The sequence below is a fragment of the Triturus cristatus genome, chromosome 2_2, assembly GCF_964204655.1.
Source record: "Triturus cristatus chromosome 2_2, aTriCri1.1, whole genome shotgun sequence".
NCBI classification, from domain to species: Eukaryota; Metazoa; Chordata; class Amphibia; order Caudata; family Salamandridae; genus Triturus; species Triturus cristatus.
The window spans coordinates 1,134,922,599-1,134,936,595 of NC_140582.1; the positions used below are offsets into that span (position 1 = coordinate 1,134,922,599).

The following is a 13,997-nucleotide window of genomic DNA, read 5'->3' on the forward strand; positions in this document are numbered from 1 at the left end:
TAGAAACATAAAGTTCAGTTTAATAAATACCATGATACCACAATGACTTGAATCCAATCAGTAATATTATAATTGTTTTGAAGTTTCTAGTAAAAAATAGTGCCAAAAGCACAAAGTCCCAATTGCAGTTACATGATTGCGCTGGACCTGCTCAAAGTCACAAGCTCAGGCCTACTGCAGTGGAACGTGAGTTGAATACAGGGACCTAATTCGTACTGGTGTAGAATTCCAAGTCCGAGCTGCAATAGAGCTCTGTGTTGGTGGTTGATGCTGACAATGGAACCTAAGAAGGCCATTGTTGGTGGTAAACGAAATTCGGGCATCATATGCGGGCACTGTTTGGTGCGAGAGTCATTGTCGTAGATTTGCACTTGAGATGGGCCTCCCAATCAATATTTTAAAAATGTTAATTCGATTACACTCAGAAAATTCAGCACAGGTTAGGTGGGGTGCCAACAGTCAAGTAACTTTAAGCTTTCCAGTCAAACGTGGAGTGAGACAAGGATGCGTGTTGGCACTGACCCTTTTTACTTTTTTTATTAATGGGGTTTTTGAGTTTTTAGATAGAGATGGCTGTGATGCTCCAAAAATAGGGTTAGGAAGAGTTCCGGCACTACTGTTTGCTGACCATACCTTCTTAATCTCAAAATCTCCACAAGGGCTGCACCAACTTTTAAATTATTTTTTAAAGTTTTGTAAAGAAAGAGGGCTCAGCCTAAATGAAAGAAAGACTAAATTCATGATTTTTGACAAAGGTAGAAGTGCAGCAAAGACTAGGCTAATGTGGGCCGGTAGTACCATATTGGAGCAGGTCGAAGCTTTTGACTACTTGGGTATCCGACTAACTCCATCTATTAACTGGTGCCCACAGGTGGAAAAATCAAAACTACAATTAATACAACAATGTGCCCACATAAGTAAAATTCATAAGAGGACTGTATCTAGGCAAATCGCTCCCGCCCTTGAAATTTATAACACTAAGGTTTTGGGCGGGTTACTGTATGGTGCTGAGCTCTGGGGCTCGAGTACCCAAGGTTCCTTAACTACAGTAGAAAATCGTTTTCTTAGATCATTGGTTGACCTTCCTGTCGGTTCCCCCCTGATTCCCTTCTACTTCGACATTGCTCACAAACCACTAAAGCATAAAGTAAATTATAAAATGTTATCATTTTGGTTTAGGCTGTGGACGACAGAAGAGTTGGATTCCTACCGTGATGCCTTCAAGGATCTCTTAAGGCTCCCCCAGGCTGAATCAATAAGGTGGTTCTCATGCCTGCGTGATCTCTTGGGGAGACTAGGGATGGAAAGCTTCTGGTCTAGCCCAGAAACTATGAGTAGCATCTCAAGGCAGAAGTTGAAAAAAATGTACTGGGAAGAAATACTCCAAATGGAATTGGCAGAACATTTCTCAGGTCTAAGAAAAGATTTTCTATCCTTTAAAAGTGTTCCACGGGTTGAAACATCAATAGAGGAAATTACCCCTCCGCTGGCACGCAAGCTTTTTCTACAGTTTAGATAGAAGACCCTACCCACTAATCTTTTCTGCTCTAGGTGGTGCATGTGTCCCCCAGTAGCTGGTCTATGCCCTGCGTGTAAAGCTTGTGCAGAATCTATTGTTCATTTACTCTTTTTCTGTCCCTATTATGCCCTATTGAGAAAGAAATGGATAATACCCTTATGCAGAGCTGCTGGTCCGGGTCATTCCCTTGAACTTTTGAGGCTATTGTCTACAGATATCCGCAGATTAATAGTCTTTGGTATTTCTCACTCTTTCTTTGCTCTGTGGATCAGGCGGGGAAAGTTAATGCAATTAACTTTTTTAGATATTTCTTTTTATGTATGACTCTGAATCAATAAGAAAATGAATTGCTGCATTTTGTGTAGTGTAAACTTTTTATGAAATTGACTTTATTTTAAGGATTTTATGTATTTCTTATGGAACCTGTGCTGCGGTGTACTTTTTTGAATCTTTGAGATTGTAATAAAGTCAATAATGGTAATGGCAGTTGATGCTGACTGCTGCTTTTGGCACTGGTTCTTCGACAGGATGAGAAGAGCAGGTTTTCACTAGAGATTTGTGTTGACTGGTATCTGGGATGGTCGTTGGGTGACGCAAGGAGTATATTCATGGACACAAAGAGCTAGCTCAAAAACCTCTGGATCTTCACCTGACACTCAGGACGTGTAGTTCTGGGATAGGAGGAGTACTCTCTGAAGTCAGCCAAGGGTCCCAGACTTGGTCGGGCAATTCTTGTGGAGTTGAACTCTCTCTAGCATAGGCCAGCAGTAGGGCTCAGGCAGGTGCAATTTGTGCTAATCAGCTAGGAAGCTGCAGGAGAGGCCATTTGAAGCTTGTTATATCCGTGTAGTTCAAACATGGGGACTAGCCAATTAACCCAGTGCCAGCCTGTGGGTGGGGGATACCTCCTTCATCTAATATTCACCCTTTCCTATGCCTGTCTCTAAACTGTCTAGGGTAACAAAGGACAGGCAGCTGGGTGTAAGGTGCATTTGTTAGTGGCAGGGAGGCAGCCATTAGAAAACAGCCACAGGGTGGGCATGACACTCCCCTTTGAAGCTCAGAAAGGCTAGGTACAACCCCAAGCAATACCCCACCCCATACCCAAATCCCTTTTGTCCCCATGTCCAGAAGAATACACAACACACCAGAGGAAAGCCAGTCACAGTCATGAGTCATAAAACCCTGAACCCTAAACCCTGGCGGAAAGGCACACTTGGTTTTGGACGAAAAATTGAAAAGTAGCACTTTGAGAGTAGTAACTTAAAATCTTGATTGGCCATTAAAGAGGGTTTTAAATTACAAATCAAAGGAATGGACACAGCATTGCTCTATCTAGTATGAAACTGAAGTTATCACTTATTACGTATAGTAAGGTAACCCAGTGTTAGTCTTTGGGAGAGGTAGCCTTACAAGTGTGTAAAACAACTTTAGGAGTTTTTGACCATCAAGACATGTGAAACTTAAATACACATGTCCTACTTATTAAATAATTATTAAATACCATGCACATTGCCCTCTGGCTGGTTAGGTCATTCTTTACTGGTGACTTTAAATATTAAAAAAGAAGGTTTATGCCTAATAAAATGTTTATTTTGGCAGATTGAAATGGCAGTTTAAAACTGCACTAGATGTTGCAGTGGCACACCTGAGACAAATCTTGCAGTGCTACTTTACTTGGTGACAAAATAGGTGCTGCTGCCCACTAATAGCATTTAGTTAACAGGCCATGGGTACATGTAGTAACATAACATAACATAATAAAACATGACATAGCATAACATATATATGTAAAGTGCATGTTCACCCACAACAGTATCTTGACACTGAAAAACAGATGTGTATTGTACCATTTATTAGGGACGTGTAAGAAAATTAAATGTTCCAATTAGGTGTATGTCAATTTTTCCATGTTCTAAGGAAAGAGCAGAAGCACATTACCACTGGTTACCACACCAACAATGGCAGATCTAGCAGTGCACCTCAGAGATGGCAACCAATAGATGTCCCAGGATTGTGACACGCAAGTTTTCATGTCACAGTGAGTTGCACAGCCTTTTGCACATTTGCGAAATATTTACACGTACTCGATAATTTAGTCCTAGTTCATCCAAATTTTATTTGCATAATTCATCCAGCTTTATCCGTTACGTCAAGGAAATGAAGATCAACTTTTTCAAGCATTGTAAATCACACTGGAATTGCCCATCCGGGCCTATTCCCAGGCACGTAATCTGTCTCCATTCCTTCTGCATATTTTTTCTCCCAATGCATTTCGGTCTGACTTCAAACCTTCCTCAGGGGTATCTATAAATATTGAAAGTACACATCAGCCCCATACAATTCATAATCAAAATTAATTTCAAACGCAAACTTTGTATTGCTCTGTGTGACATCAAAATATAAAAATATAAACATCCCTTATAAAAGAACGTGCCCATCCATGAACATGTATCCTCCTGATTCATCACAGTTACCAATATGATGTTAACCCAAAACTCCTCCGTGTCCCAAATAAAATACCCATTGTTTCAATCCCCGCACACTGCAGTTTTCAACCTCTCAATTATACCGCCCATCTCACTCATGCCCCAACTCTCCGGTTTTTGCTTTTCTTAGTTCAGTTGTTAATACGGCCTGTATAATCACAGTGTTCAAATCCTGTTAGAAACCCCGTCCCCCCCAAAAGTACATATTTCAACCTACCACCTCCTTTCCATACTCACTTCTAAACCACTCTTTCCAATCTTAACTACTTTCTTTTAATATATTTTCAATAACTTTCTTACTCCTCAAATATCCTCACTCAAGATCTAATCTCTCCAATTGACCCAATGTATCCATGACTTAGCAGCCCAATATATACCTGCAGTATCTTCGTAGTCTCGACCACTCAAACTCCCAGCTGAACCACGGTTTTCAACATCCCGTCCTCTCAGGAAATACCCGCTTTTGAATTTAACGTCTCCAGCCCCACCTGTGATCACTCCTGTCACTTGGTTTCCCAACTCCACCCTATGTGCAGCCTCCGTAATCGTGCAACCTCCCCTGATCTATCTACCAATGAACTAAAGCCGTAATGGTAAAAAATAAACTTAAACCGTGATGATAAAAAATGTTACATACTCCTTATATAAACATCAATCAGTCCCTTTGTAAAACACTTATGTAATCAGAAATAAAAAAATAAAAAAATAATGCAGCCATGATTCGTATAGTTTGAAATGTCTTTCTTTTGATGACTTATTCTGTCCAGATGACATCTGTTTGGAAGAATCCTTGACGTAACCTTGTATTTTTGTTACCAATTTAATCGCGATTCATCCTCGTGGGTGCATTCAGACGTAGAACGGCATTTAAATATAATGAAAATTAATTTCAAATGCAAACTTTGTATTGAAGTACAAAGTTTGCGTTTGAAATTAATTTTGATTATGAATTGTATGGGGCTGATGTGTACTTTCAATATTTATAGATACCCTGAGGAAGGTCTGAAGTCAGACCGAGATGCATTGGGTGAAAAAATATGCAGAAGGAATGGAGACAGATTACGTGCCTGGGAATAGGCCCGGATGGGCAATTCCAGTGTGATTTACAATGCTTGAAAAAGTTGATCTTCATTTCCTTGACGTAACGGATAAAGCTGGATGAATTATGCAAATAAAATTTGGATGAACTAGGACAAAATTATCGAGTACGTGTAAATATTTCACACATGTGCAAAAGGCTGTGCAACTCACTGTGACATGAAAACTTGCGTGTCACAATCCTGGGATGCTTATTTCAATACACGTTTTGGAACGGAGCATGAATGAGTCTATGCACGCCAAACTTGAATAAAAGTAAAGGAACAAAGTTTGAAAAACCAGATGTGCTTCAGACCCCTTGCAGTGTAACCAATAGATGTCCCCATAATTTGGACAATTAAAACCTTAAACTCAACATTCCACACAACATCCAAGAATCACAACATTTCCTAGACATACCCCAAAATCTTATCTTGTCTCCATTCTCATCCTTGAGATCCATTCGAGTACGACTCAACTGGGCCGATCACTATATTATTCCATCAATCACATGAAACCCTCTCACTAATGGCACTCAAGCCAGCTAAGCAACATCCAGTCTCCTTCAAGGTTATCCTGAATGACGCACTCACGAAAGACTTAGGGTCTCATTACGATGGCAGAGGGACCGCAAGCCGCGCAGTGGCGGGCCGTCCACCATCTGAATGCCTATTTCCCCCGCCACATTAGGATGGCGGGGGGAATCGTTCCTCAAGCATGGCGTGCGCAAAGACCGCCCGCAATGCTTCCGCCACAGGCAATCGTTGAGAGTGCCTGGCGGAGAGGAAAGGACATTGTCAATGGTGGCGTTGCCTAGCAGGCCCCGTCCGCCAGATTACAATGCTGGCTACAGCCAGCATTTCCATGGTGGTGCAACCGTCATGGAAAGGCTGGTGGGGATTGTATTCGGGGGCCCGTTGCGAGCCCCCTCTGTGTTGGGAGGGTGGTGCACTGGGGGGGGGTACCCATGGTACCCCCCAACATTTCCCAGCACTAAGTGGTGCCTGCCACATAGTGCAGGGAAATACAGTGCATGCGATATTAACATTGCGAATGGTGCTGCCCTGGATGTGCCTACCAGTATGGTGGTGGGACCTTCGCATGTCTGGCGGGTGGTCCCAAACACCGCAACGATGGCGGGGGGACTCATGTCTGCCAACCATCATAATGAGCCCCTTAGTCACCCTTGCCAGCATCATCAACTAATTTATAAATCATTTCTATTTGTAAATTACCTCAACAATTAAAATTAAAAATCTCACCTTCATCAGCCACACTCGCCAAAACAGCAGGCAATCAAGCTAAATCATTCTGTTCACTCCACCCTACTGTTGTGTTATGCCAAGAGCAATCCATAAGTGTAGGGGCCAAGATACATCAATCAAGTTGCCTAAGAATCCATTGGGATGGTCTCCACTCCTACACCTGGAGGAAAAATAGAACCTCTCTGTACTGGAACTGCAGTACAGCTGCAGATAAAAATGCATCAAGATGTTAAGGTTTCTCCGACTAAGGGAACAGGTTCTAGTACAAGTTCTCACTTAAAATGAGTGTTGCCCCCACTTTTCCTTTCACTCAGACATAATGTGAAGACCCAGTATCAACAAAGGGACTACAATCTCAGGCCTCCTACAGATATATTCTTCTTCACCCCACAAGCTTTGTTCATCATCTAGAACCGCCTAATTAGCAATTAGCAATACTCTGGTACTTTCTCCTAAATCACCTTTCATACATATTTATAAACAGTGAAATATAGATGTCAGTAGTAGAAGATTTAGCTTCAGTATCTGACTGTTGCTCCTTTTATTTTCACTTACATCACTGAGGAACTTAGTGAGTTTCCAAATATACTAGAATCAAGGGAGCTAATCATATCATCATTAAAAGTTCAGGGACAGCTTAAGTTTATCAGAGGCTTGTTAAGCGTGCACTTGATTTTTGATAGTGTCCTCACCCTCTCGCTTCTCATTAGAAAGATCCACATTGGGTGTAGATCCTGCCATGCAGATATTGCCACTAATTACAATGAGGAATGCCCTGCGAAAAGATCTGTGAAAAAATCCATACAATATGGGGTTTATTGCTGAATTCACATATCCCAACCACAAAAACACTTCCCACTCCACTGCGCCTGTCCTGTACCCAATAAATGGGTCAATGATATTTGCTGTGAAGAAGGGTGCCCAAAAAGCTAGGAAAATGCCTATGATCACTCCAAGAGTTTTTGCTGCTTTTCTTTCGCTCTTCATGGAATGCCTTGGCTTCCGCTTTGGGTCATTCTTGGTATTGGGCATGCTGGTGTGTTTTTCTATAGCATGTATCTGTAAAGCCTGTTTCCGTGCAACTTTGTAAATCTTCCAATAGGCAGCGAGCATGAGGAGCATAGGCAGGTAAAACGCAACGAGGGATGCGCAGACAGCATATACTTTGTTCACTGAAAAGACACACATACTGTCCGGTTGTGCACTTTCAATACTTAATGTATGAAGTCCAAGCAATATTGGCCCAAATGATATCAACAAAGGGACAATCCAACAGGTGACAATGAGTACAGTTATGCGTTGAGCAGACATTTTGTGTATGTAGAGCAGAGGGTTGCACACAGCGTAATATCTGTCAAATGCTATGCAACTCAAGTGCAAAATGGATGCTGTACAAAACATGACATCCAGGCTAGAGTGAAACCAGCAAAAGATGGTGCCGAAATACCAGCATCCCTCAATCGTTCGAATCATGCTGTAAGGCATCACCATGACTCCAACCAAGAAGTCGGCCACTGCAAGCGAGAGTAGGAAACAGTTTGTCGAAGAGCGGAGCTGCTTGAAGTAAGCAATAGAGACAACCACCAAGAAATTTCCACTTAAGGTGATGAGGATGAGTAGGAAGATGAAGGTATAAAGAATGAGTTTCGTGGGCAGGTTTGTTATAGTAGAAAAGCACAATCCATCCACAGAAGTCATGGTTGAGTTTGAAAACTCTTGCTTGCTGGACACAGTCTTCATTTTCTTAAAAGCCCACATAGGATCCCATCTTAAGTGCTGCAGAAAATCCTACATAATTTGGCATCAACAAAGTATACTATAACTATGGATTGGCATGCAGGCTAGTTCCTAACTATATACACCACATACTCAGTGACTATATTCTCCTGGACTCTGCTGAAATGATGGGTGCTGGCTAACCAGGCTGGCTTTGAGATGTGTGAGCACCGGCGATGTTTGCAGAGATCTTTGGAAAGTCTGTTGCACGTGTCAGAGTGAGGTTCTTGAAAGCTCACTGCCATGCAATAGTTTTGGCAAAGCATGTATTTGAAGGAGTGATTCTTACAGTTATAATTTCAGATTACCACACGCAAAAAAAATTCTGTCTTCTGAGTAACCATTTTCGGAACCAGAAAGAAACACTTTTGTCACTGTGAAAATGTGTTTTATTTTTGTAAGACCTCGATGAACGTTAGAGCATGTTTAAGCTATGTTTAAGCAATTGGTAGACTTCTCATAGAATAAGAAACTCATTCAGTAAAATGCTTTTTATATATTGCCGCTTCATCAGTTGTGGTTTGCTCTCTTGTGTCATGGTGTTGCATCCCTATTCATAGGTTCCAGAAATTTTTGACTGTATTGAGAGCAAGCCTGTAAAAAAAAAATATAGAATAAAATATCATGTCAGGCATATTTGCAACATCAACTATAGAAATCAGGCATATTTAACATTAACTTTAATTTTACACTTATAAACACAATACTTTGAGCAAAAAGCGTAAAAAACTGATTACTCTGGGCCCGATTCAAAAAGAGCCTGCGCACTCATGAAGAAGACCCCGAACTCATGGTGGGACCTCCATACTGCAGTTACCCATCGACAAGGTCCTGACACGAGTGCAGGGCCTCGGCCAGAATTGCGAAGGCCCTTTGTGAATCAGCCCTGAGTTTCTCACTAAAAACAAAAGGAAAAGTGCGAGTCTAATTAGGCTTCCTGTTTTCAGTTTCTATTTTTGGTCAATTCTGGTGGGATTTTTACCCAATGATTTTAATACCTTTGAAAAACAGTGGTCATCTGTGATTACATATTTCTGCACCATTAAAAACAACAGAAACAGCGTTTTTCCAGTGTTTATGAAATGTTTTGCTTTTGTTATTGCTTGTTTTCTGAATTATAGTGCATGACATATAGTCAGTGTACGTACAGTGTATAGGAGGTCCAAATATATTTTTACAAATCAAACATACGATACTTCTTCAGTGAGTCTTTGGTCATGTGCACTCGCTCTTTCCTTCCAATGTATACTTTTATCTGTGAAAAGGCCCTCTCAACATTGGCACTTGAGACGGGCAAGTACACAATTTGCTAACTCCGCCCAATGATATAGCTTTCTTTGCCAATTATGGTGCATCTGATGATTGTGATTTTCTGGGACAGACTCTACAACATATGCATTGAACTCGGCTCATAAGTCCTCAGAGTTATTGAAGCGGTCGAAAATGAAGCAGTACTTTTCAATGTCCGGAGAAAATTTCTTTCTACAGGAGGGATCTAGAACTTGTGCAGAGTACCACAGAGAGGCTTCTTTGACTTCAAATGTCATGGTTGAAGAAGGGACATTTATAAGCATCAGTGCAAGCCATTTCTCATGCATTTTAAAATACAATTTCCTGAATTGCTCCTCAACATTTCTTTGCTTACCAAGTGGCAAGAATTTTAACGTGGAACATGTTGCAAGGCCAAAGTCACTAAAAGTGTTTCCCAGTCTACTCTCAAGGAGATGTTTCACATATACACCAATTATACTGAACACTTGATAGACAAGGGTGTTTTCAGACTCTAGGTTTTTGATTATGTCCACTACAGCAGTCATGTTTTCCTGTAAAAAGTTAAGAGTGCAGTAGAGTGTACTTTTTTTCACTTCGCCATCAATATTCGACTGACAATTTCTTGACTTTGGCATGACCACTAATCAAAAATTCTGTAAACGGTCTCCAAATGGATAATATAGCATTCAAAGCCTCTGGGACTGAGGACCACTGGCTAATAGACACAGTTGGGATGACTTGTTCTTTGATTCCACACAAAGCACAAATTGAGAAATATTTGTGTATTTGTTCCTGTGCATAACGAAACAGTGCATCAGAATGGACTACAAAGTCAATAGCATTCTTCATTGACTCTGAAGATTGTGAAGATGCTTTCAGCATACCATCTAGCAAGTGGCAAGGATCTCTTACAGGAAAGCACGTCAGCTCAGGTATTGATTTTGACAGGCCATCGACAACTTTTTCATATACGTAGCTGAATCACTGTAAACACAAACAATGTCACTCCAATCTTTTTTGAACTTGGTAAGAACCTTTCGCAGCAGGATTTCAAGTGGCACTGCGTTCCATGTTTTCTAAAAGCCTGGTGTCATGTTTTCACCACTAGCTCAGATGCTTGGTTACAGTACTCTTTTCACATATACGTATCACTTCACCTTGCATTGAATATTGAAAGCATGGGGTGTTTGGCAATTCACCTACTCTCAATATTGACTCACTAGAAAAGGGGCCTCATGTATCAAAGGGTTTCAACCAATCTCTGTCTGTAGGCAAATGTGATGGTACCTATTGGGAAAGATTCTTGACCTGGTGCAAAGCCGGACCACAACCTGCAGCATAAAGGGAGCCCAGCCCAGAGCCACACCTGAAGAACAACAGATGCCATGGAGCTACTCATCATGTAGCTCGGAGCCCCAACAGGGCCACAACACCCACCGCAACCACCCCCAGGACCTCCACCCCCCCAGACACCCACCGCTCCCCCGGACCACCACAGAGGCAGCGCAGACAAAGACAGCGGGCCTTCAGAAAAAGCACCAGCCTCACAGACTTAATACCAGAGCATGTCATTGCCCACTACAGGCTCATAAGGACAACCATTCTCCACATCCTGAACATCATTGCCCACAGGCTGACGGTACCAACACAGTGGACAACCAACACCCCTCCGCAGACCAAGCTGCTGGCTGTGCTGCACCTGTTGGCCTCTGGGGCCTTCCGACCAACAACCACCAGAGTAGGAAAAGTCTCACAGCCAGCCTTATCAAAGTTCCTCCAACCTGTCCTGGATGCCATCCTCAGCTATGTGCCCCAGTACCTATACTTACCCCACACTGCGCAGGAACAGCTGGAGACCAAGCAAGGCTTCTGCACCATAGATGGATTCCTGAATGTGTTGGGGCAATTGACGGCACACATGTCCTACTTGTGGACCCTGCCGACACTGCACACAATTACCGCAACAGAAAGCACACGCATTCCATCAATGTGCAGGTAATAGTGGACCACCGGGGACTCCACCAATGTCGTCGCCAACTACCCAGGCAGTGTGCATGACTCATAGATCTTCCAACAGTCCATCATCAACCGGCACTTCCAGGATGGCACTTACGGAAATGCAGTGCTCGTTGGTAAGTACCAAATGGACACACCACACACCTCCAATCCACAATCATGCAACTCACAACTCTGGCAATACACATGTTACAAACCCACATACAACATGCCAAACAACATGCCCACCCACCAGACACGACATCACAAATTACTGTGGAAACCTGGGTTACCCACCAACGGCATGGCACATCAGCCACACACCAGTGGAATTTGGAGGTAGGTGGCAACCAGGCATGTGCGAAGGAGGCAAGTGACCCATGAATGAGAATGCACACATTGCCAAGTGTGGCATGAATGTGCTGGATGGACTGCATTATGCAGACCACAGACATATCCATGTCGACATATAATGCTGGTGTTGGTAGTGTTGTGGACAGTGGACGCAACCATGTCACCCCAGCCAGGGGGGAAGATCACGGAACTGTATCTTGTTACATCCCCCCTGTAGCGTGTGTGGAGTGGGCTTACCCAGCATACGCCAGACTAGCATAGGTGTCTGAATACAAAGCACGTAGCCCTGGGAGTTATTCTATTCTGGAATGGCCAGCGTGTCTACCAGGGCGGCTCCTCTCACCCCGCCACGAGGCTGACGCCATGTGCGGCGGTGCCTGTGATCCTGTGTGCCTGCCGCAGCCAGGGCTGCTGCTCCTCAAACCAGTCTCACCCGCTCCTGCCCATCCAGGCCTCACTGCTCACCTGCCGACACCAGCATGTCTCCAAGAGTGCCCACCATGTGCCTGTGCTAGTTCCAAGCCTGAGGCCCGCGACCTTGGCAGCCTCCTCAGGCCATCGCAGCCTCTGCGAGCAATGCCCGTACTCCTTTCCCATTGACACACTCCACCGGCATACACAGCGGACAAGTAGGTTATACATTTGGAACTGAGTCTTGATTACACATTGGCAGAGTACATGTTCATGGCATCGTTTAAATCCCTATACTCCTTTCAATGTGTTGCCACCAACTCTGTGCATAGCATTTCGACCACACGTGTCTGTGGGCCCTTGCAGACTTCTGTCTTAGGCCTACACGCCGGTCCAGCAGGCCTCAGATAAATCCAACCCAGTCCGTCCCAGGCAGGACACGGCATGGTCGCAGGGTGCACACCCACTCTGCTCTTGTGCCTCCACCTCTGTCAACCAGGAATCTTCTCCATATGCCATTCCAACGCCGTGTGTAAGAGATCCAGGAGGAGCTGGCTGCACATCGATTGCCCCACACTGACCGCTGCCTCCGGCACACACTGCGGTCAAGTAGGACACACAATTAGAACTGAGTCTTGATTTGTTAATTGCAGAGTTGATATCATTGTACAGACCTCATCGCAGACTGCATCCCCTTCCAGCTCTGGTGCCACTGACTCTGTGCCATGGGAGTCATGGGCACTCTCCCGTTAAACATTGTTGGCATCTGAGTCTATGGCCTGTGGGTTGTCTTCATCATGTAGCTGATACTGACAAGGTGGGAAAAGGAGACTATAGCATTCATCTCCTCCATAATGCCTGTCTCTGCTTGCTTCTGCCCTCTGCATCATGCCTTGGATGGACACCTTCCACTGTCCCCCGTAACACTCCGCAACATTCTCCTTGGACATCAATGAGGATCCGCTCAGCTCTCGTGGCCCTATCTCAGTGCACCACAAGTCACCGTCCCTTGCGGGTGTGCCTGTGCCGGCCGCAGTGCATCCGGGGCCACTAACTCTGTGCAACTCAAGTCATGGACCCTTGCTGTTTGGACTATGAACTTCAGATTGTCTGATCACTGGTGTAGTTGTTGCCTGCACCAGCCAACTCCTGAGGCGTTGCTTACACTACTCAACACCCATCCAGCACAGGCGTCACTGGACGTGTAACCCTGGAAATAAAAGGTGCCGGGCGCAGGTGCCCATAGCCAGTTCCACAAATTATCTCATTGTGTCTGTGTGGTCATTATGTATGCATGAAGGCCCCGGGCCATACCACACACATTGTGCTGTGTACAGCATGTGAAACCTTGTCGCCTCAGGCAGTGGTGTAGACCTGGGACATGTGGCTGTGTTGGACCCCCCTGTGAGCGTAAGTGAGTGGACCGGCGTATGGCAGTACAGCATAGGGGTGTGGTCATACAACACATGGCTCTGGGCGTGGTTGAGTTTAGACCATGACAAAGAGGTAACTGATGCGTGTGTCTCTGGTGTGGTGTCTGCGCCACCCATCATGCATTGTGAAATGTTGCTATGTAGCATGCCCACAGAGTGCGGCCTCGGTCGAGGGGTAGATGAGGGTGAGCAAGCCCGCCCGGGGTCCTGGATCATACATGCCAACTATTGTGTGTGTCACTATTTCCGCAGCATAAGCCAAAGGTCTACCCTCAACCGCAGGGCGAGTTCAGCCAGGCATGTACTCTACATCTGTGTACGCCCTGTCCTTAACATAGGCCTACACACACGTGGCCGCCCACCTTCAGCGCACAACATCACAGTGTCGTTGTCAGGCTTGTGGACA

General features: G+C 44.2%; 1 protein-coding gene across 1 annotated transcript; it reads right to left on the bottom strand.

Moving 5' to 3' along the window:
* Nucleotides 1-7,007: 7,007 nt before the first annotated feature.
* LOC146863242 (5-hydroxytryptamine receptor 4-like) lies at nucleotides 7,008-8,048 on the bottom strand. Its single transcript, XM_085643162.1, has one exon. The coding sequence runs from the start codon at nucleotides 8,046-8,048 to the stop codon at nucleotides 7,008-7,010; it is 1,041 nt and encodes a 346-aa protein (XP_085499288.1).
* Between the last annotated feature and the right edge of the window lie 5,949 nt (nucleotides 8,049-13,997).

Excerpts from the sequence above, each read along its gene's own strand:
- LOC146863242 (XM_085643162.1), bottom strand. The coding sequence starts at position 8,048 with ATGACTTCTGTGGATGGATTGTGCTTTTCTACTATAACAAACCTGCCC.